This window comes from Pipistrellus hanaki (genome assembly GCF_964339955.1).
Source record: "Pipistrellus hanaki genome assembly, chromosome: 6".
NCBI lineage: Eukaryota > Metazoa > Chordata > Mammalia > Chiroptera > Vespertilionidae > Pipistrellus > Pipistrellus hanaki.
The window spans coordinates 31,256,338-31,281,803 of record NC_140508.1 but is presented as its reverse complement, the minus strand read 5'-3'; the positions used below and the strand labels follow the sequence as shown (position 1 = coordinate 31,281,803).

At 39.2% G+C, this 25,466-nt stretch overlaps 1 protein-coding gene across 3 annotated transcripts in view; it reads right to left on the bottom strand.

Moving 5' to 3' along the window:
- Window positions 1-25,466, bottom strand: part of DNAAF9 (dynein axonemal assembly factor 9) — a 128,398-nt gene that overhangs the window by 66,639 nt on the left and 36,293 nt on the right. For all 3 annotated transcript variants that reach the window (XM_084886863.1, XM_084886862.1, XM_084886864.1), the window contains 4 exons: window positions 18,639-18,737; window positions 14,193-14,248; window positions 11,623-11,758; window positions 9,734-9,815 (listed from right to left, as the gene is read on the bottom strand). In XM_084886863.1, the coding sequence (XP_084742989.1) occupies window positions 9,734-9,815; window positions 11,623-11,758; window positions 14,193-14,248; window positions 18,639-18,737 (373 nt within the window). The remainder of the gene's footprint in view (window positions 1-9,733; window positions 9,816-11,622; window positions 11,759-14,192; window positions 14,249-18,638; window positions 18,738-25,466) is intronic.

Below are 25,466 nucleotides of genomic sequence, written 5' to 3'. Positions count from 1 at the left end.
GATGGCCCACCCCCATGTGGTCAAAGATGGCTGCCCTCATGTGGACACAAGATGGCCACCACAAGATGGCCTGCAGGTGAGGGCAGTTGTGGGCAGTTAGGGGTGACCAGGCCAGAAGAGGAGGGCAGTTGGGGGAGATCAGGCCCTGCAGGGGAGGGCATTGTGGGAGGAGACCAGGCCTGCAGGGGAGGATAGTTGTGGGGGGAGACCAGGCCTGCAGGGGAGGATAGTTGTGGGGTGGGGTCAGGTCTGCAGGGGAGAGAAGTTGGGGGACCAGGCCTACAGGGGAGGGCAGTTAGGGGCAACCAGGCTGGCAGGGGAGGGCAGTTAGGGGTGACCAGGATGGTAGGGGAGGACAGTTAGGAGCAATTGGCCTGGCTGGTGAGCAGTTAGGCGTCGATCAGGCTGGCAGGGGAATGGTTAGGGGGTGATCAGGCTGGCAGGCAGAAGTGGTTAGGGGCAATCAGGCAGAGGCAGGCAAGCAGTTGGGAGCCAGCAGTCCTGGGTTGTGAGAGGGATGTCCGACCTCTTGTTTAGGCCCGATCCCACCGATTCCACCAGGATCAGGCCTAAACGGGCAGTCGGATATCCTTCAAGGGGTCCCAGTTTGGAGAGGGTGCAGACTGGGTTGAAGGACCCCCTTCCTGTGCATGAATTTCATGCACTGGGCCTCTAGTAATAATATAAAATGATATAAAAAAAAGTTTAATCTCCAATATCTACAGACAGCTTATACAACTTAATAAAAGAAAGATAAATGACCCAATTAAAAAAATGGGCAATGTATCTAAATAGAATCTTCTCAAAAGAAGACAGAAGGAAGGCCAAGAGGCACATGAAAACATGCTCAAAGTCACTAATTATCCAAGAGATGCAAATCAAAACAACAATGCGGTACCATCTCACACCTGTCAGAATGGCCAACATCAACAAATCAACAAACAACAAGTGTTGGCGAGGTTGCGGAGAAAAAGGAACCCTCGTGCACTGCTGGTGGGAATGTAGACTGGTGCAACCACTGTGGAGAACAGTATGGAGCTTCCTCAAAAAACTGAAAATGGGGCGGAGCTTGAAGATGGCGACCGAACAGACGGACTTGTTCTGACCCCGGTCCCAAAACAGATAGAAGCAACATCTGAGTCGCTCAGGGAATGTTGATTAGCAGCTAAGGGGCAGCGGATCACTCTAGGAAGGTAAGGAAGTGTCCGCTGGACAATTTTTCCTGACCAAGCGGCCAGCACTCCCGACTTCTCCCGGAGCTCCGGGCTCAGCGCAAAGGCGGCGCCACCCTACCAGGAAGGGAGCAGCTTCTCTGAGGCCTGGAAAACCCACAGCCGAGGAGTCCATCGAGCACCTGTGGCGCCCCGATCGGAGCAAGCGGGTGGATTCAAGGAAGCTCTTCAACCACCCACAGAAAGGTCAGAGTCTGCGTGGCTAGGCTGAGAGTTCAGGCTGCGATAGCGCCATTGCTCCAGCGAGGCCCCGCCCCCAGAGCGGCCCTGAGCGCGCCACCAGGAGCACCGCGAGGCCCGGCCCCAGTGCGGCCCTGAGCTCCACGGCCCCGGAGCGCCACGAGGCCCCCGGCCCCAGTGCGGCCCAGAGCACCGCGGCCCGGAGCGCCGCGAGGCCCCGCCCCCAGAGCGGCCCTGAGCGCGCCACCAGGAGCGCTGTGAGGCCCCGGCCCCAGAGCGGCCCAGAGCACCGCGGCCCGGAGCGCCGCGAGGCCCCGCCCCCAGAGCGGCCGTGGCCCCGCCTATATTGTAGCCCGGGAGAGCTGCGAGGGCCCGCCCCCAGAGAGAAAGAGGGCCAGAGCAACCAAAGTCTGGGAGGTCAAACCAGTAACACTGACACCTAAGGGCTGAACTACAAACTGCCTTTTTTTTTTTTTTTTTTTTTTTCTTTTTTTTTTTTCTTTTTTCTTTTTCTTTTTCTTTTAATTAATCAAAAATAAATAAATGGACACAAATAACTAAGATATAGCCTGCCTAAAATTAAGGACTACCTTACAAAACTGAGGTGCAGTGGAAAGCTGGGAACTGCAAGACTCTCTGATCCAAGAACCAGGCATACCAAATACAATAACAGAGGAAGTGATTGAACTCTACTGGACAATTTTATGCTAATTATACTATTCTTTATTTTATTTTCATTTTTTACATTTTTTATTTAATTTTCATTTTTTACATCTTTTACTTCAGAAACGATTTTTTTTCTTTTTTCCTTACTTGATTTTACCTTTTCAATTATTACATTTTTCAATCTCTATCTTCACTATTACTACTGCTATTTTGCAATTTTTTTTTCTTTTTCTTTTCCTCCCCAGTACCATTTTACTTCGTCTTTATTTTACATTGGGAGTAACCTTCATTCTATTTTAATCTCTACTATAGCATCATTCAACCCTATCTCAATTCGACCTTTACCCCATCACTCTCTTACTAAACTTTAACCTTTTAGTCTCCAGTTTATCCTATCCCTTTCCGGCTTTAGTTTTTCCTCTATTCTTTCTGTATACCCCCTGCTAAAGCTCTCACTATACTCATAGATCTAAGTTCCAACCCCTGATACAAGTGTATAAATATCACTCTCTGCACTATATTAACTAGTTAAAAAAAAAAAAAAAAAAAAAACACACAAAAAAAAACGGTTCTACTTTCTATCCTTTTCTCATTGTTTGAGTGAAGGTTGATTACTGTGAATATTGGTGCTTTTCAGTGAAATTGTTATGCTTATTCCAGTGTTGTTATTGTTGCTTTGTAATTTTTTTTAAATCCTCTGTTTTTGTTTGTTTCTTTGACTTCTGTATATCATAACCTTACTTAATAATAGTGGATATTGTATTGTAGTTTGTATTAATCTCCAAGTATTGTTACCGGCATTGGCTGGGCTCACTGGTTGATCTATGGCAATTTTCTCCACATATATATAGTTTGTTTCCCATTTTTTTAGTTTGCTTCTTCTCTCTCTCTCTCTCTCTCTCTCTCTCTCTCTCTCTCTTTCTCTCTCTCTCTTCTTTTTCTCCCTGTTTTCTAACTTCATTTTGTCATTACTTTATTTCTTCTTTGACTTTTTTTTTTTAATTTTTCTTTATTTTATTTTTACCTTCCTTCCTTCCTTCTCTCCTATACCCTAATTTGCCTATCGCTAGGGGTTACCTTTATTAGAGGTTATTAATATTGTAAATACATTCCTGTTAAGTGCCTCTCGTGTTGTACATGGTAGTGTTGTATTTTGCACCTATAAATTAACACAAGAGAAAGAACACCACATAACCAGACATCCTGAAAAGAGATACCATGGGAAGACAAAGAAACACCCCACAAATGAAAGAAAAGCAGGCATCACCAGAAAAGGAAGTAAACGAGCCAGAGGCAAGCAGCCTACCAGAGCAAGAGTTCAGAATAATGATTATTGGTTGGCTAAAAAGAATGGAAGAGAAATTTGACAATAACCAAGAAGAAATGAGGAAGAACCATCAGGAATTGAGGAAGAACCAAGAAGAAATGAAAAATGACATCGCTACCATGAAGAACTCAATAGAAAGCATCAAGAGTAGACTAGATGAAGCGGAAGACCGCATCAGTGAGCTAGAAGACAAGATGGAAAAAAATACCCAATTAGAGCAGCTTCTAGAAAAAAAGATTAAAAAGCAGGAGGAGAGCCTACGGGAGCTTTGGGACATTACAAAACAAAATAATATTCGAATAATAGGGGTTCCAGAAGGAAAGGAAACTGAGGTAGACGTGGAAAAAGTATTTCAAGAAATAATGACAGAAAACTTTCCTGAGATAGAGAAGAAAAAACCCACACAAATCCAAGATGCTCGCAGAGTCCCAAGCAAAATGAATCCCAGAAGACAGACGCCAAGGCACATTATAATTAAAGTGGCAAACAACAACGACAAAGTAAGAATCTTAAAAGCAGCCAGAGAGAGACAGAAAGTTACTTACAAAGGAACCCCCATCAGACTAGCAACTGATTTCTCAACAGAAACATATCAGGCCAGAAGGGAATGGGATGAAATATACAAAGTCATGCAAAGGAAGGGTTTGAATCCAAGAATACTGTACCCAGCAAGACTATCAATCAAAATTGAAGGGGAAATCAGGAGCTTCACAGACAAAAAAAGACTGAAGGAATTTATCTCCACCAAACCAGCAATGCAAGAAATGCTAAAGGGTCTACTGTAAAAATAAAGAAATAGGAATTGAAGAAGGAACATGGGTATAGAATAAAAATGCCATCAAATGAGTACCTATCAATAATAACCTTAAATGTAAATGGATTAAATGCTCCAATCAAAAGACATAGGGTGTCAGATTGGATAAGAAAACAAGACCCTTACATCTGTTGCCTACAAGAAACCCACCTCAGAAAAAAAGATGCACACAGACTGAGGGTGAAGGGATGGAAAAAAGTTTTCCAGGCAAATGGAAAGGAAAGAAAAGCTGGGGTAGCAATACTTATATCTGACAAATTAGATCTCAGAGTGAAGGACATAACAAGAGATAATGAAGGTCACTTCATAATACTAAAGGGTACAATCCAACAAGAAGAAATAACCCTGGTAAATATATATGCACCCAATACAGGAGCACCCAAATACATAAAAAAACTGCTGGAGGACATTAAGGGAGAGATTAATAGCAATACAATCATAGTAGGAGATTTTAATACCCCACTGTCACCCTTCGACAAATCATCTAAACAAAAAAGCAGCAAAGAAATATCAATCCTAAACGACTCACTAGACCAGATGGAATTAATTGACATCTTTAGAACATTCCACCCCAAAGCCACAGAATATACATTCTTCTCAAGTGCACATGGGACATTCTCAAAGATAGACCACATTTTGGGACATAGGCAGAGTCTATTCAAATTCAAGAAGATAGAAATCATATCAAGCATCTTCTCAGACCATAGTGGCATAAAACTGGAAATTAATTACAATAAAAATAATCCAAAGAAATCAAATACATGGAGACTAAACAACATGCTATTAAACAAGGACTGGGTTACCAGAGAAATCAAGGAAGAAATTAAAAACATCCTGGCAACAAATGACAATGAAAACACAACAATCCAAAATCTATGGGACACAGCAAAAGCAGTTTTGAGAGGGAAGTTCATATCCTTACAAGCCTATTGCAAAAAACTAGAAAAAATGGTAACAGATGAACTAACTCTACAACTCAAAGAGTTAGAAAAAGAGCAACAAGAAAAGCCCAGTGTAAGCAGAAGGAAGGAAATAACAAAAATCAGAGCACAGATAAATGACATAGAGACCAAAGAAACAATACATAAGATCAACAAAACCAAGAGCTGGTTCTTCGAAAGGATAAACAAGATTGATGGACCTCTAGCCAGGCTAACCAAGAAACAAAGAGAGAGGACCCAAATAAACAAAATCAGAAATGAAAGAGGTGAAATAACAACAGACCCCACCGAAATACAACAGATTGTTACAAAATACTACGAACAACTCTATTCCAACAAACTAAACAACCTGGAGGAAATGGACATATTCCTAGAAAAATACAAACTGCCAAAACTCAATCAGGAAGAATCTAAAAATCTCAATAGACCAGTGACGTGGGAAGAAATTGAAACCGTCATCAAAAAGCTTCCAGCAAACAAAAGCCCAGGGCCAGATGGCTTCACAGGAGAGTTTTACCAAACATTCAAGGAAGAACTAAAACCTATCCTCCTCAGACTATTCCAAAAAATCCAAGAGGAAGGAACACTTCCGAACTCCTTCTATGAAGCCAACATCACCCTAATACCAAAACCAGATAAAGACAACTCAATGAAAGAAAATTACAGGCCAATATCCCTCATGAACATAGATGCCAAAATCCTCAACAAAATTCTAGCAAATCGACTCCAGAAGAACATCACAAAGATCATACACCATGACCAAGTAGGATTTATTCCAGGAATGCAAGGATGGTACAATATCCGCAAATCAATAAACGTGATACATCACATAAACAAATTGAAAGATAAAAATCATATAGTCATATCAATTGACGCAGAAAAAGCATTTGACAAAATCCAACACCCTTTCCTGTTAAAAACTCTTAAAAAAGTGGGAGTACAAGGATCATACCTCAACATAATAAAAGCTATATATGATAAACCCACTGCCAACATTATACTCAATGGGCAAAAACTAAAACCATTCCCTCTAAGAACAGGAACAAGACAGGGATGCCCACTCTCGCCACTCCTGTTTGACATAGTTCTGGAAGTACTAGCCATTGCAATTAGACAAGAGGAGGAAATAAAAGGCATCCAAATTGGAAAAGAAGAAGTAAAGTTATCCTTATTTGCAGATGACATGATATTGTACATAAAAAACCCAAAAGACTCCATTAAAAAACTAATTGACTTAATAAATGAATTTGGCAACGTAGCAGGATATAAAATTAATGCCAAGAAATCCATGGCATTTCTATACACCAACAGTGAAACTACAGAAACAGAGGCTAAAAAAGCAATTCCATTCACCATCGCACCAAAAAAATTAAGATACCTAGGAATAAATTTAACTAAAGAAATAAAGGACCTATTTGCGGAAAACTACACGACACTGAAAAAAGAGATAGAGGAAGATGTAAGGAGATGGAAGAACATACCATGTTCATGGATTGGTAGGATCAACATCATCAAAATGTCCATACTTCCTAAAGCAATCTATAGGTTCAATGCACTCCCCATTAAAATACCAACGACATATTTCACTGACCTAGAAAGAACTCTCCAAAAGTTCATTTGGAACAATAAAAGACCCCGAATAGCCACAGCGATTCTGAGAAAGAAGAGTAAAGTAGGAGGGATCTCAATACCAGACTTCAAACTATACTACAAAGCCACTGTTCTCAAAACAGCCTGGTACTGGCACAAGAACAGACAAATAGATCAATGGAATAGAATTGAGAACCCAGATATCAACCCAAATCACTATGCTCAATTAATATTTGACAAAGGAGGCACGAATATACAATGGAGTCAAGACAGTCTCTTCAATAAATGGTGTTGGGAAAATTGGAAAGACACATGCAAAAGAATGAAACTAGATCACCAACTTACACCATTCACAAGGATAAACTCAAAATGGATACAGGACTTAAACATCAGACGGGAAACCATAAAAATACTAGAAGCATCCACAGGTAGCAAAATCTCAGACGTATGCCAAAATAACTTCTTCACTGATACGGCCCCTAGGGCAATGGAAGCTAAAGAGAAAATAAACAAATGGGACTACTTCAAAATAAAAAGCTTTTTTACAGCAAAAGAAACCATCAATAAAACAACAAGAAAGCCCACGGTGTGGGAGATCATATTTGCAAATATTACCACTGATAAAGGTTTAATCTCCAACATTTACAGACAGCTTATACAACTAAATAAAAGGAAGATGAATGATCCAATTAAAAAATGGGCAATGGACCTAAACAGAATATTTTCAAAAGAAGACAGAAGGAAGGCCAAAAGGCACATGAAAACATGCTCAAAGTCACTAAGTATCCGAGAGGTGCAAATCAAAACAACAATGCGGTACCATCTCACACCTGTCAGAATGGCCAACATCAACAAATCAACAAACGACAAGTGTTGGCGAGGTTGCGGAGAAAAAGGAACTCTCGTGCACTGCTGGTGGGAATGCAGACTGGTGCAACCACTGTGGAGAACAGTGTGGAGTTTCCTCAAAAAACTGAAAATGGAACTCCCATTTGACCCAGTAATCCCACTTCTAGGAATATATCCCAAGAAACTAGAAACACCAATCAGAAAGGATATATGCACCCCTATGTTCATAGCAGCACAATCTACAATAGCCAGAATTTGGAAACAGCCTAGGTGCCCGTCAGCAGATGATTGGATCCAAAAACTATGGTACATCTACACAATGGAATACTATGCTGCCATAAAGAAGAAGGAATTCTCATCATTTGCAGCAACCTGGATGGAATTGGAGAGCATCATGCTGAGTGAAATAAGCCAATCAACGAAAGAGAAACACCACATGACCTCACACATCGGTGGATGATAAAGATCTTTATAAACTGATGAACCAAGAGACAGATATAGAGAAAGTAAAGCAACAGGCAGACTGTCAAATTACAGTGGGGAGGGTAGGGATATCAGGGGGAGATAATAGATCAACCGAAGGACTTGTATAAATGCATATAAGTACAACCAATGGACATAAAACTATGGGGAGGGAGGGGATGTGTGGGAGGGAGGGAGGGGGGCAATAAAAAAAAAAATCAAGAAAATATGTAAAAAATAAATAAATAAATAAATAAATTAATTAAAAAAAAAAAATAAATAAATAAATCTGCAATAATGGCAAAAAAAAAAAAAAAAAAAAAAAAAAAAAAAAAAAAAAACTGAAAATGGAATTCCCACTTGACCCAGTAATCCCACTCCTAGGAATATATCCCAAGAAACTAGAAACACCAATCAGAAAGGATATATGCACCCCTATGTTCATAGCAGCACAATTTAAAATAGCTAGGATTTGGAAACAGCCTAGGTGCCCATCAGCAGCTGATTGGATCCAAAAACTATGGTACATCTACACAATGGAATATTATGCTACCATAAAAAAGAAGAAATTCTCATCATTTGCAGCAACCTGGATGGAATTAAAGAACATCATGCTGAGTGAAATAAGCCAGTCAATGAAAGAGAAACACCACATGACCTCACTCATTTATGGATGATAAAGAACATTATAAACTGAAGAACCAAAAGATAGATATAGAGATAGTAAAGCAACAAGCAGACTGTCAAATTACAGCGGGGAGGGTAGGGAGATCTGAGGTAGATAAGAGATCAACCGAAGGACTTGTATACATGCACATAAGTACAACCAATGGACACAAAACTCTGTGGAGGGAGGGCATGTATGGAAGGGGGGGGTGGGCAATGGTATATGTACACAGATAATAATTTAATAAAAAAATAAATAAAATGATATAAAAATAGCAAATAAAGTCCCAAACATGCAATAAAGAACTGAACTGCCACAATATATGTCATAATATATATTTATATACTGTATATGAGGCCCCTAGAACCATAAGAAATGCAAAAAATTCACTGTTAATAACTCATCCTTGAATTGCCCCCCTTAAAAATCAAACTGCCCCCCCCGAAGGGCATGTGCCTCATGTTGGGAACTACTGTTCTAGAGGTTCTTCTCATTGTCTCTTTGGATGTCTATAGCTTCTGGTTACCCCAGCAAGGTGAGCAGCCCTCCTCAGCTTTCTGGATGGACCCACAACATGGAGCCCTTGCTCCTGTCAATGTTCTTAGTTCCTGGGTATCTTTCCTCAATGGCCTTTTTTCACTTTCCTCAAAAAAGAGCTGAGTGGGCACCTGGCAGAGTCATCCAAACTCTCAATGCAACCCACACCTCCTGTTACCTCCAACTAGGACTTATTCATCTTTGCCTTCCCTCTGACACTGAGAACCTGGTCTTACATATGGTTAGACCTAATATATATTGAGCCAATAGTTTTTTTCTCCTGAAATATATACTGCAAGAAATATGTTAAGCACATCAACCCTCCAATTGCAATCAGAGAGGGAGTTTGGAGGGCTACAAATTGGGCATCACAAACTTCTAAGCAAAGCAGTAAGTCATAAGTCCACTTCTGGTTCACGGGAGGAACTATTCATTAAGTTGATGAGAAGATGACTTATAGGGACTTACCCAAGTAAGGAACATGAGTAGCTCCAAAAAAGTATGTTCTTGAACAAGCAAGGGGTCCCTTTGGTGAGACGCACTGTACCACCTGGATATCAGAAAAAAGTAAAAGTGAAAAAGGAGTAGGGGTTTAGGTGTGTATGACTAGAGAAACAAAAAGTGTACTAGTCAATGGAAATCATTTTTATTTGATCAACAGGTAATTTATTATTTTCTTAAAGGCAGAGGGTAAAAGATCACCTTTAAAAGTTGTTTTTCCAAAGGTACCTTGTGTGTGTGTTTTTTTTTTAACTTTAGCTATATTATGAGGTGGCTATTGGGTACTCAGCCTGCAATGCTAATGAATTCACATTTTAGGGGGAAAAAAAGAAGAAGAAAAAATGGCCAGATATGGCAGGTAGCAGGAATTAAGGTAAATAGGCTTTAACATAAGGATTTATATTGATCTGACAGGGAGTTGGGTTATTATGTTTAATGTTTTCTGTAGCTGCAGTTGCCAGGGGCTTTAAACTTCTCTAGTGTCATTGCATTTATCTTCCCTGTTGTCTTTGGGTTTCCATAAGAACTCCTCGTTGGACATTGTGCACGCTTTCTTTACAAAGCAGCAAGATCCTGAGAGCTTGCCCATTCATGTAGTCCTATATCCCCTACTGGCTTGGAGACATATCTGGAATCTCAGTCCAGAGATAATTGGGTTTCATGTTCTCCAAACTCCAATTTAAAAATTAGTGCCCACTTCCCAGCTTTCTTGATTGTCAAAAACATTCTGAAAATACTTAAAATTCCATTATAATAGCACAGATTCATAATCATTAGTGTCACATTTCAGTCAGCTTCCTTTAAAAGAATTTAGCTGACAATATACAATCAAAGGCAAAAATCTGCTCCCTGACACCCTCATTAAAAGGGCTGTGATCCTCAAGGTTTATGCCCTGAAATGTAAGAGTTAAGATATAAACTTGGGCTTGGAATGACTGGGTATTTTCAAGGAAATTTAAATTTTTTATTCTATTGATGATACTATTCTTATAATTTAAAGAGTTGGGTTTGTGAAAGTATTTTTTAACCTTTTTGCTTCAAATATTTAACAATTAAATAGGATGCTTTCAAATAATAACTAGTACTTAAAAACTAGAGGCCCAGTTCACAAATTCATGCATGGGTAGGTTCTGTCCAACCTGGCCCCAATTGGAGCAGATCAGGGCTGGGCCTGTTGGGAGGAGGAGATGGTGAGAGGTTTGCCAGCTAGCCCACCCCATTGGGATTGATTAGGGCTAGGCTGGTTGGGGTTAGGGTTAGGAATTGGCCGGTGGGCCCTGCCTCCTACTGGGGTGTGTGGGGGGCCTGATCGCAGGTCTACAGCCTGGGGAGGGGCCGTGGGAGGTTGGCCTGCCAGCCCCACCCTGATTGGTGTATGTGTGTGTGGGCAACTGGGGGAGGAGCTAGCTAGGAGGAGGGATGTGGGCTGATAAGGGTGGTGGAGCCTATTGGGGAGGGGCCACAGGCAGTTGGCCAGGTGGCTCTGCCCATGATCTGGGTGGGGAAGCCAATTTGGGGTGGGGCTGAGGGGAGGGGCTGCAGGAGGTTGGCTGGCCAGTCCCACCCCCTATTGGGGTAGGGGGGCAATCAGGGGTAGGGTGGCTGAGGGGAGGGGCCAAGGGAGTTGGCTGGCCACAGTGGCATCATAGTGACCAGTCATTCTGGTTGTTATAGCATCCGGTGGCTGGACTTTTATATATATATATATATATATATATATATATATATATATATATATATATATATAGTTTCAAATCACTTCTTTTCACTCCAACTTCAAGTTTAAGGTTAAAGCAATACACTAATATAAAATGTTCCTTTTATCCAATTAAGCACCAGGCAGTCAAGCTACTTACCATGTGTTTGGCAAAGCTCCCACTGGGACCAGTGTTGCGTACCAGGTGCCCTTCAGAGGGGAAGTTAAAGCTGCCAGCATTCAGGTTTTCTCGTGTGGAGTGATTACCAAAGAGAACAAATGGTTGTCTATTAGGGCTAGAGTAGCAAATTAAAAACATGATTAGAAAAGAGGCTCCTGGCTTGGGCACGCTCCCCATGAGTAAATTCTCAGGCTTTTCTAAGTGGCATCATGCAGTCTCAGCAAAGCGGTCAGTTACCATCCACCTAATGCTCCTTGCTGGTTGGGAAGGGATGCCAGGTGTCACGGACTCCTCCTACTGATGCATTTGAATTAGTTATTTAGGGACATAACTAAACCCAAACCAGGTTTCTATTTTCTGCTTGTTCTACTTTCCCTTAAAAAAATATTTTTATTGATTTCAGAGAGGAAAAGAGAGTGAGAGAGAGATAGAAACATCAATGATGAGAAAGAATCATTGATCGCTGCCTCCTGTCTGCTCCCTACTGGGGATCAAGCCCACAATCTGGGCATGTGCCCTTGAACAGAATCAAACCCAGGACCCTTCAGTCCACAGGCCACCAATCTATCCACTGAGTCAAACCAGCCAGGGCTGTAATTATATATTTTTCTGTGAAGTTGCTTGTCTAATGTCTTCTTTCTCCACCACATGATACGTTCCATAAGGGTAGAGACCATGTCTTATTTTTTAAAAATGTATCTCTTATTTATTATTCATATCTCAATAAATATTCAATGATTAAAGGATATTTTTTAAACATAGTTCTGCTATGGGCCAAATGTTTGTGTTCCCATAAATTCATATATTAAAATTCTCACCTAAAAAGTGATGGTATTAGGAGGTAGGACCTAGGGGAGGTAATTAGCTCCTAAGAACAGGTCCCTCATTAAAGGGATTATAGAAGAAGCTCTTATAAAAGAGGTTCCAGAGATATACCAGAGCGATACCTAGCCTTTTGTACCATGTGAGGTTACAGATAAACAATAGCCATTTATGAGAAAGTGGGCCCTCACCAGACACTGAATCTGCCAGCAGCATGATCGAAGACATCCCAGCCTCCGAACTGTGAGAAATACATGTGTTTTTGTTTGTCTATAAGCCATCCAGTTTAAGGTATTTTTGTTATAACAGCTAAAACAGATTGAGAGTGTCCTCTATCCTCTAAGCTTTCCTTAAATTGCTCTTATTGTATATCATGTGGAAAATTCTTTGCATTTCTTTTCATTCTTAAAAATACTTCCTTAAGATTCAGGCAAACAGGGGACTCTTAAAAGTAATCATGACTGGTTTTTCTTCTAAAGCTTAATTCAAGCTAAATGAAACTTTGGGCAGAAAAAGATGACTGAATCCTAGCCAGGGTAATCTGTCTCACTATCAGATTGGATTGGAATTGGGGAAGAGAGGAAAGATCTAGTCTTATATATCCATCTGAGGAACTATCCCCGCCTTATTATCATGACAAGAGTGGTGCTGAAGGAAACACATCAAAGAAAACAAACGCATATGTATCCTCACAGTTCCCATGTCTTCCTAGAGCAGAACCTTTATGATTAGATGATCCCTCTTATTTCCCACAAGCCAATACCCAGCCCTTGCACATTCTGCTTCCTCTAGCTTTCCTGGGCTGAGATGGAATAAAAAATTCCTTCTTTAGGTTTCAGCAAGCTATACGGATCTAAAAGCTAGTTCACAATACAACTATATTTTTAAAAATACTGCCAGACTGATGTGGCTCAGTGGTTGAGCATTGACCCAAGAACCAAGAGGTCAGGGTTCAATTCCCAGTCAGGGCACATGCCCGGGTTATGGGCTTGATCCTCAATAGAGGGCATTCAGGAGGCAGCCAATTGATGTTATTGATACTTCTATCTCTCTCTCCATCTCTCCCTTCTTTTTCTGAAATCATTTTAAAAAATACAAAAGCAGCTGAAACTGGTTTGGCTCAGTGGTAGAGCGTCGGTCTGCGGACTGAAAGGTCCCAGGTTCGATTCCAGTCAAGGGCATGTACATTGGTTGCGGGCACATCCCCGCTAGGGGGTGTGCAAGAGGCAGCTGGTCGATGTTTCTCTCTCTCATCGATGTTTCTAGCTCTCTATCCCTCTCTCTTCCTCTCTGTAAAAAATCAATAAAATATATTTAAAAAAAAAAATACAAGCCAAAACTGGTTTGGCTCAGTGGTAGAGCGTCGGTCTGTGGACTGAAGGGTCCCGGGTTCAATTCCGGTCAAGGGCATATATGTTGGTTGCGGGCACATCCCCGGTGGGGGGTGTGCAGGAGGCGGCTGGTCAATGTTTCTCTCTCATCGATGTTTCTGGCTCTCTATCTCTCTCCCTTCCTCTCTGTAAAAAATCAATAAAATATATTAAAAAAATAAAAAAATTTAAAAAATACAAAAGCAGTGAAACAATTTTACAGAGCATGGATTTCTTAACCTGTGATGACTAAAATCAACCCATATTTTCATAATTCTAGCTTCTAGACTCAGATGCTCCTTCACATCCACCCCATTTTTTCTATTACCATTCACCTCTCTTTCCCAAGAATCTTACCTGTTTTCAGTTATATGGCTAGAGATCATTCCATGGCTGAAATAACTTCTGAATGGCTAAAAAAGAAGCCAACATTGTACATATTAAGATCATAATCTTATAAAACAATCACAAAACCTCTCATGTATATTTGAATGTACTAGTACATATAAATATATACACACATAATTTGTGCGTGGGGGTGTGTGGAGAGAGATGTATGTTTTCAGATTATCATAAGAACATGGAAGGACATATGTGGTGGATAGTAAAATGAATTTTGGGGACAGTTAGCAAAAAAAAAAAACCACACCAATAACAAAGAAACAATGATAAGAGGCTGCAAAAGAAAAGGAAAGAAGAAGAAAGGTAAAGAAAAGATATTCTTGTCAAATTTTATAGTTTTTAAACGATGAAAGGAAACTGGAACAACCACCATCTATGGTCCAAGTTACTAATCACATGGGAATAATTTTTTTAATTAAAATATTTCCCTATTTTGCCAGGAACGGTTTTGCTCAATGGATAGAGCGTCGGCTTGGGGACTAAAGGGTCCCGGGTTCGATTCCGGTCAAGGGCATGTACCTTGGTTGCGGTCATATCCCCAGTAGGGGGTGTGCAAGAGGCAGCTGATTGATGACTCTCTCTCATCGATGTTTCTAACTCTCTATCTCTCTCCCTTCCTCTCTGTACAAAATCAATAAAATATATATTTTTTTTAAAAATTTCCCTATTTTGTCAATAAAAGAATGTTAATTTTAATTAACTGAAAATCATCAATGAGGAAGAATCCAAGGAACTTAAGAAGAACACTGACAGATGCTGTGCATAGTGCTAGGTTTAACACTAATAAAAAATTGATATGTGGGCTCAAAAATTTAATCTCCTTAACTAACATCTATTGCCCTACCTCCTCCTCAAATATATAACTAATATATGTTTATTTTAGAATATAATAAAAACCATGTAAATCTCTAAGAACTGTTAACATTCTGGTACATTTTCTTCAAAATTTTTTTCTATGGTATATCCATATAATATATGATTATACCAAAGTTTATTAAATAGTCTTTTATTCTTGGAAATTTACATTGCTACTAACTCATCTATACTAATAAAAGGGTAATGTGCTAATTAGACCAGGTCAACTGAACATCTTCCGGACTTCCGACTTCCTTCCGGACAAAGCCACGGTGGTGGGGGCCAAGGCAGAGGCAGTTAGGAGTGATCAGGCCAGCAGGGGAGCAAGAAGTTAGGGGTGAGATCAGGCTGGTGCTGGGGAACAAGCAGTTAGGGGGCGATTAGGCTGGCAGGGGAGGGCAGTTGGGGGCAATCAGGCCAGCAGGGGAGGGCAGTTGGGGTTGATCAGGCAGGCAGGCAGGTGAGTGGTTAGGGGCCAGTGGTCCCAGATTATGAGGGATGTCTGACTGCTGGTTTAGGTTCTGTGGGATGAGGCCTAAACCAGCAGTCGGACATTCCCCAAGGAGTTCCGGATTGGAGAGGGTGCAGGCCAGGCTGAGGAACCCCCTTCCCCTGTGAATGAATTTCATGCACTGGGCCTCTAGTATAATAAATAATACTGTCAGAACTTTGCAGAAATTTTATCTGCATTTCTGATTACTTCCTTAATGCAGATCAGGAAATTCAATTATAGGGTAAAATGCCAAAACTATATTGCCAAATTGTTTTTCAAAAAAGTTTTATCAACGTACAGCTCCTCTTATAATATATGACTATGCCTATTTCAGGGTATCACCATAAGCACTGTCCATTAACAGAGAGGAAGGGAGAAGGATAGAGAGCTAGAAATCAATGAGAGAGAAACATCGATCAGCTGCCTTCTGCACACCCCCCACTGGGGATGTGCCCGCAACCAAAGTACATGCCCTTAAGCACTGTCTATTAAATGTCCACTTAAAAATATATTTGTCAAGTTGATAAATGAAAAATGGTACCTCACTGTTGTTTTATTTTACATTTCTTTGATTTTTAATGAAGTAGGATATTTCAGATATGTTCAATGGACATTTGGATTTCCCTTTGGTAATTTACTGTTATTTACATTCTGTAGTTGTTTATCAATTGGAGTTTTGGTATTTGTCTTACTTATTTGTAAAGCCTATTTATATATTAAAATAATAATAGCTATAATAATAGCTTAAAATGTACTGAGAGTTTACTATCTGGACTGTGATAGGCATTTAAAGGTATTATCTCAAATAATTCTTATTAACAGCATTCTATCATTATCCCCTCTCTAGAGATGAGATGGCTAAGACATAAAAGTTAATTAAGTTGTACCAGATCACAGAGTTAGTGTGAACTGATTAACTGGGATTCTAACTAAGTAGGCACTTGGGTAAAAAAGGTAAAATTAGATACACACACATACAAAAATCCCAAATGAATTATGGATCTAAATTTTAAAAATTAAATCATATAATTCCCAAAAAAGTGAATTCCTATTTAAACTTAGATGGAAGCCTTTACTTATACAATGATTCAAAGTCCAGAGGGAGTATAAGAAAATATTAATAAATTTACATAAAAATAAAAAAGTGTGCATGACAAAAAAAAAAAAAAGAGAGAGAGAAATAGATGAACACTGAGGAAATATCTGAAATATATGCCACAGACAAAAAGTTAATAACCTAGACGTGTAAAGGACTCTTTATTTTATTTTTTAAAATATATTTTATTGATTTTTTACAGAGAGGAAGAGAGAGGGATGGAGAGTTAGAAACATCGATGAGAGAGAATCATCGATCAGCTGCCTCTTGGACACCCCTTACTGGGGATGTGCCCACAACCAAGATACATGCCCTTGACGGGAATCAAACCCGGGACCTTTCAGTCCGCAGGCTGACGCTCTATCCACTGAGCCAAACTGGTTTTGGCTATAAAGGACTCTTTAAAAGTAAGGGACAAAAGATCTAAAACCTATGTTCTACATTTCAGTTAATATTGTAAAATGTTAAAATGAAAAAAAGACATGAAAATAAAATATAAAATGGCATTAAAAAATACAAATTAAAATAATACCAAGATGCCCTGGTGGTTCAGTTGGTTAGAACATCATCCCAATTAGCCAAGTTGAGGGTTCAAACCCCAGTTGGAGAACATAAAAAAATAAAATAAAAAATAACCCAGCCTTGCTGGTTTGGCTCAATGGATAGAGCATGTGGACTGAAGGGCCCTAGGTTCAATTTTGGTCAGGGGCACATGCCCAGGTTGTGGGCTCAATCACTAGTGGGGGGCATGTGGGAGGCAGCCAATCAGTGATTCTCTCTTATCATTTCTCTCTTATCATTGATGTTTCTATTTCTCTCTCCCTTTCCCTCTCTCTTCCTCTCTAAAATCAATAAAAAAAGAAACAACCAATGAATGAATAAATAAATGGAACAACAAATAGATGTCTCTCTCTTCCCCCCCCACCCTCCTTCTTTCTCTCTCTAAAATTATACCAAGATACCATTTCTTATCTATGAGACTGTCAAAAATTAAAAAGTATAACAACACATTCTATTGGTGCAACTGTGGTGGAAAAGGCACTTTCATGTACTGCTGGTGGGCATGTAAATTGGTACAATCCTTCTGAAGGGAAATTTGGCAATATCTATCACAAATACATATCACTTACCTTTTGACCCAGCAATCCCATTACTAGGTATACAAATCTCCAACAATATTAAAATACATAAGCACAGTTATTTACTATGCTACTATTTACAAGAACAAAATATCAAAAACAATCTAAATGTCCATATATGAGACTGGTTGAATAAATTAAGATAAACCCACACAGTGGATTACTATAAGTTATAACAAAGAATGAGGAAAATCTCAATGAACTGACCTGGAGAGAGTTCCAGGATATATTGTTAAGTGAAAAAAGCAAAGTGGATATTGACTACATATACTAGGTGTATCGGTTAATAATGGCAGATTTTGTAATCAAAGAAAACACTAATTTCAAGAGAAAAATCAAAAGTGCTTTATTCAAAGTAATGTCCATCACTAGCTACACATTTCCCCCAGCTTTCAGGTAATTTGTGGGTACTGTCTCAATAGAACTTTTCTTGTTTTGAGGCAAACCATTCAGCCCAATTTCCACTTATTCATATGTTTTGTTTTGTTTTATGTTTTTTTTTTTAAAGTTTTTTTTTTAAAAAAATATATATTTTATTGATTTTGTACAGAGAGGAAGGGAGAGAGATAGAGAGTTAGAAACACACTAAAAAATGAGTAGACTTATAGAAAAGCACAGAACCCTCCTCCACAACTTTTTATATAGGGGTTGGCATGGGGTTAAAAACTTCTTTATGGCATGAGACAAAACTTAAGAAAATGATAACCAAAACAAATTAGCATTGGTAGTGTTGTATTCTGGAAAAAAATTAAGTAAAGATAAAAACAACAAATAAATCAACCAATTTCTTCTTTTCCTTAGATCCTTACCATACATACCTCACCCGCCTGAGATTCAGAAAGTTCCAGCAGGAAAGGAATTTCCGTGTCAAAATTAGCGAAGAAGCTAGTCCACTGATGTTCAAAAGACATCAAATCCTATGGAAAAAATAAAAAGATAATGCATTTAGTTATTTAAAGAAGGTACTTTAGAAAATCTGAATCATGAAGCAGCACCAGATCTCAAATACTAGACCAATTAATATGTTGTTTTTAAGAGGTGGCAGCAAACCACTGATACATGGTATCACCTGGATGGACCTCAAAAAATGCCAAGTGAAATAAGCCAGATATAAAAGGCCACCTGGCATACGGTCCATTTATATGAAATACCCACAAAAGACAAATCTATAGAGGTAGGAAGTAGATTGTGGTTTGCATTGGCTGGGAGTAAGAATGAACACTATGGAACTTTTTGGGTTGATGAAATGTTCTAAAATTTAATCCTGGTAATGGCTGCAGAACTTTGTACATTTACTAAAAATTACTGAATTGTACACATAAAAAGCGTGAATTTTTTGGTATATAAATTATACTCCAATAAAACTGTTTTTAAAAAGGATAATAATGGCCTCCAAGTGCCTTACTTTATTTTTTAATTTTATTTTCTAATAACTTATTTTTTATTGATTTTTAGAGAGAAAGAGAGAGAGGGAGAAACATCAATTTGTTGTTCCACTTACTTATACATTCACTGGTTGGTTCTTGTATGTGCCCTGACTGATTGATCAAATCCGCAACCTTGGTGAATTGGGAAGAGGCTCTAACCAACTGAGATATCTGACCAAGACTCATAAATGTAGCTTTTATTTATTTATTTATTTATTTATTTATTTATTTATTTATTTATTTATTGTAAATATATTTTATTGATTTTGTACAGAGAGGAAGGGAGATAGTTAGAAACATCGATGAGAGAGAGTCATCGATCAGCTGCCTCCTGCACACTCCTACTAGGGATATGCCTGCAACCAAGGTACATGCCCTTGACCGGAATCGAACCCGGGACCTTTCAGTCCCCGGGCCGACGCTCTATCCATTGAGTCAAACCGGTTTTGGCGTAGCTTTTATTTTTTATTTTATTTTTAGTTATATAAAATTGGACAGTCATCTTCACTGTCCATCTCACAGTGTAAGTGTATATAAACTGGGGATCCAGCCTAATGCCTTGCTCACAGGAGGGATTCTGTTTGCTGTACTAAAACTGGCTGGACAGATCTATGCTCTCATCAATTCTTCTCTTCCAGGTGAGAATACACAACTACTCAGACCTGTGAACTCTGTATTAGCTATGTACTGACTGTACTTCTGACATTAGGCATAAAGCACAAGGGACCTTTGCTAGGAATACTTAATGTAAACAACATTCTCAAGTGGCTTCACTACTTCTGTTCAGATGATCTACATTTTATTTAGATGTGTGTATTCATGTATACACATATATGTATAATAGAGGCCCGGTGCATGAAGATTCATGCAATAGGCCTTCCTTCCCCTGGCTGCCAGCACCAGTTTTCTTCCAGCACCTGGGACCCAGGCCTTCACTCTGGCCGCAGCGGAGAAGCCAAGCCTCTTCAGTCTTCACTCTGCACCTATGTATGCAAATTAACCCACCATCTTTGTTGGGCTAATTTGCATACTCACCCCTGATTGGCTGGTGGGCATCACGGTGGTACGGTCAATTTTGCATCTTTCTCTTTTATTAGTTTAGATTATAGATTATATACATATATGTAAAATTACTTTCAGTAATCATGTAGGTGACAGTTCTGATAATTTATTTTTATTGATTTCAGAGAGGAAGGGAGAGGGGAGAGAGAGAAACAGGAACATCAATGATGAAAGAAAATCATTGATTGGCTGCCTTCTGCACGCCCCCTACTGGGGATTGAGCTGGCAACTCTGGGCATGTGCCCTTGGCAGGAACCAAACCTGGGACCCTTCAGCTCACAGGTCAATGCTCTATCCACTGAGCCAAAACACCTAGGGCCTAATACTGTTTTCTACATGTTTTATATATAATGTAGGATAAAAAAGTCTGATATGCGTCTATATACATGCACATGGGAAGGGAAGTAGAAGAGGATAGAGGTTAGAGAGAGACCATGAATTTCCTAGCTCTTTTCACTGAAGAGATCTAAAAACAACAAGCAAACTAGTAGCAATAAGTATTCCTATCACCTAGATTGTGGTATTGAAATACTGTTTCCCACTCAAAATTTACTAGAGATATGACCAATTCCAGGTCTGAATTAACTGAGCCTCAAGATTCAACTATCATAGTCAGGAAATATGGAAGACGGGGGCAGGGGATGTAGATGATGTTAAATTACCTCATGGAAATGCAATCAACAAAATCTCAATGAGAACAGCTACAAGACAAATGATTTTTTTTTCAATAAAAATATAGCAATGGATGTGGGGGAGGAGTCTAGAGAGAAATGAAGAGATGGAAAGGAAACCTGTAGATTAAAAAGAAACCTAAAATATACACCCAAGTAAAGCTAAACTATGTATTTATGGAAGTATATTTGGATTATTAAACTGCAAAAAAAAAAAAAAAAAAAAAAAAAAAAAAGTGAGGAGATTGCCATAGAACTCATGACAGTGTTATTCTTGGTGGAGGAAAAAGAAGGCGATGGATTGCTTCTGGGGTAGCTAGTATGTTTCTATTGCTTCATAATAACTATTAGGTTATACTTTAGTTTTATGTTGTTTTCTCAGTCTGTTATCTTAATAAAAAGTCTACAAAAACACAATATATTTTTGTTATAGAAAACTAAGAAAATAAAGGATAGACATCATTATCAACATTTTATGAAATACTCTCTCATCCCATTTTTTATGTATGTATTTTATATACACAAATATATACTTGTAACTGGTAATCTACAATTGCCTGGGTCAGACTGTCTTGCCATACCACCTCTGTGCCTTATCCCTGTAAGTTAGACCTTCTTGTTTAAGATCTAGACCCACTACTATCAGGTCTAATCAGTGGCCCTGATCCTACCTAAGTCCAGAACAGTCTTCCACTTTGGCATTGGATTACTCCCACAGGGCCTCCTGGACTCTGGAGAGAAGTACACTCCCTATTCTTCCAGCAATCTAACCACAGACCTTCAATGTCTGTCCAACTCATTTAGTCCTAGATTCTCTCCCCATTTCTACCTGGCTACCACTACAACTTAGCACTGAGAGTATGTTTAAATTCAGAAAGACCTGTGCTGGAACCTTTGCTCTCCCACTTACTGGCTGTGCAACCTTGCAAGGAAATTAACTCTCTGAGCCTCAGATGCCTTAAATGTGTAATGGGGGACTACTATCTTACAGAGATATCACAGAGATATCACTATAAATTAAATGAAATAAACAATAAAGTACTTATTACTAGACCTTGCATAGACGGCTATCATATTTCTCGATATCTCTGCCTCTACTGTCAGCCAGCCCAAGTTGGATGAGAACATTTGAACCTTCCCCTTGACTTTCTGACATTTGTCTGCTCTCTCTCTCAGACACCCACAATGCAAATTACTGGCCTCATGGAAGCCACATCAGAGGCTGTCCAACCCAGTGGAGGTATGTGCCTCGCTTGCTTGGCTCCGTCCAACCCTTGGGTAATAATAGAATGCTTCACTCTGTTAACCTTAGAAAAACAAAAAGAATCAATATAGCTACTAATACAGGATACACTTTATTTTGTTTTTCAGTTGTATTTGGAAACAAGCTCAGAAAGTATGTTTCCATTTTAGTGGCGTACATGGTATAACACCTATCTTTTTTTAATTTTTATTTTAAAATTGATTTTTAGAGAGAGAGGAAGGACGAGGTAGAGAGAAACATCCATGTGAAGGTGTAACATGGGATTGAGCCCTTGTGGGGGTGGAAATCGAACAGGCAATCCCTCGATGCATGGGATTATGCCCAACTAATTGAGTCACACTGGCCAGGGCAGGTGACATCTATCTTGGTTCGGATCTATAACAAGAACAGTTATACAGTTGAATAGTAGTCATTCTCTATGTGAAAAACACTCTGTGCTTTGGGGGGATACACAGAAAAAGATAGGTACTTTGCCCCAGGAAGACTTCCCTGACAGAGGCGGATGTGTCAGCACTAATTACAGAATAAGGTAAAATGAACTGTTAACTACTACTTTCAGCTCCACGCTGTGACTAAATTGGAAGATGCAGCCCTGGCCAGTGTGGCTCAGTTGGTTGGAGTGCCATCCCATATACCAGAAGGTGGTAGATTCCATTCCAGGTCAGGGGAGGTACCCAAGTTGTGGGATTTGATCTCCAGTTGAGGCACATATAGGAGGCCACCTATTTATATTTCTCTCTCATATTGGTTTCTCCTTCTTTCATCAGTAAGAAAATATATGAAATGGAAGATACAAATAAATTTTCATACTAAAAATAATTAGTATTATATATGAAACGGTCACATATATACATACATACATGCAGTATTCTGCTGCCCCTAACCCCTCTCTGCCTGCCAGCCTGATCACACCTAACTGCTCCCGGGACCACTTTGTAGATAAGAGACTGAGGCACTGAATAGTAATGTGACCTGCCTGAGTATGCAATACTATCAAGTAGCAAAAATGGAAATATAGCTAGATAAGAGATACCCAGATCCTGTGTGCTTTCCACCAGACACACTCTTCTCTAACTTTCCCCCAGCAAACTCTTTTGTGCATTTCTGGAAATGGATACTGTGCATGTACGTGGAACTGTCAGTTGAATCTCATGATGAAGAAGGGAAAATCTATCTGCCCCCACTCTTCCAGGTCAAATCCAGAAGACAAGCCCAGATAGATATCAAGGTCAGATAAGCAGCGAAGGTCTGAAAACCCCAAGAAACACGCCAGTGTGCCGTGGCCTTGGCCAGTGGGGAAGGATGCTGGCCTAGGCTGGCACGGGCAGTGGCAGCTCTCAGGTGGCTCAAAGCGGGAAAAGAAGCTCAATTTTAATCCTTAAAATTACTTCAAAGAATTTCATAAAATAGAGACTATGAAAAGTAAAATAAAAATACCAGTAAGACTACCACTTGAAGTTTCTAATTCACAGAAACACAAACTGTTTTACAAAGATGGAAATATACTCTGCTCTTTTAGTGTTCTCATCAAACATGTTTCTATGTCAAATTTCAGGGGAGTCTGCATTTTGTGACCAAGAAGCATGGAACTATAGGTTCTCTGGCCATCAGTGATTGACCAACAAGAATCAAAGCCTAGATGCCAATTCTGGCAAAGGAAAAATACATAGAAATAGGAAAAGTATTTAGATGGTAGAGAGAAAAAGGGGTTTTAAAGAAGTTTGGAGGCTATGAAACAAGAAAAGAGAGAAGAAAAAAATAGCTCTTAAAAATTAGATGGATGTGAATTGGTGTTTTAAATAATTTCTAGAGACAGTAATGACTAGAATTGCATTTTTATTTCTTTTGGTTATTGGACATGGATTTTATTAACATTTGTAGACTTATCACAAGAGATACCTGAACAAATTTATAGTCATTTTATACTTATTTATTTATTTATTTATTTATTTATTTTGGGGAGAAAAAGTTACCTTTTATTGAGCATGTAGTATGGATCATCCTTGTGCAATGTGCTTTCACATATGTATCTCATTAAATCCCCACCACAGCTCTAACATGCATGGGTAATAAAACCCATTTAACAGAAGAGGGAGCTGGAGTTCAGAAAGTGGAAATAACAGGTCCAAGGTCATGCTCTGAAAAACGGAAGAGCCCATACACTATGAAGATTCTTTTTTATATATACATATTTATTTTATTTTGGGATTTGCTGAGGTTCTTGGATCTATGCATTGATGTATTTCATCAATTTGTAAAGTTCTTGGAAATTACCAATCCAAATTTCCTTCCCTATTTTCTCTCTACTCTCCTTTTGGGACTCCAAATATACTATGTTAGATCATTTGACATTGACAGACACTGGATGCTCTTTTTTCCTTTGTCCTTCAGTTTACAAACTTTCTATTGACCTATCTTCAAGTTCACTGAACTTTTCTAATCTGCTAGTAAGTCAATTTTATACATTCTTCTTTTCTGATATGGTATTTTCCATATCTAGCTTTCCATGTGTTTCTTTTTATAATTTTCAGGCCTGACTAAATTCCTCATTTCTTCATGCATGTTGTCTCCTTTTTCTTCCATATACTTTGGAATTCTTATTAGTTAAATTCATTGGTTAATTTTAACAGTTGGGTCTGCTTCTATTGAGTATTTAAAAAAAAATATTTCATTGACTTTTTACAGAGAGGAAAGGAGAGGGATAGCGAGTTAGAAACATCGATGAGAGAGAATCATCAATCAGCCGCCTCCTGCACACCTCCCAACGGGGACGTGCCCACAACCAAAGTATATGCCCTTGACCAGAATCGAACCTGGGACCCTTCAGTCCGCAGGCCGACGCTCTATCCACTGAGCCAAACCTTTGGCTCTATTGAGTATTTTCTTTCTTGACCCCAGATCCTATTTTCTTGCTGCTTCATATTTTACAATTTTTCAAAAAAAAAAAAAAAATGCCACTCATTTGGTATGAAAGAACAGTAAAAACGGGTAAATAATATTTACCTCTAGGAAAGGGCACACACTTTCTTTTGTCAGAACACTAGAGTAGAGATCTAAGTTAATTCTATATATAATTGGACTGAGCCTGGGTATTATTGCATTTTTAGTTTTATTTTGTTCATCGCCAAATTAAAATATTTTGATGATGGGTATGAACTTCAGCAGAAACTTTGCTCAAAGCACTGGCCAAGATTCTAAAAATCTCTTTTGTGTTGTGTAGCT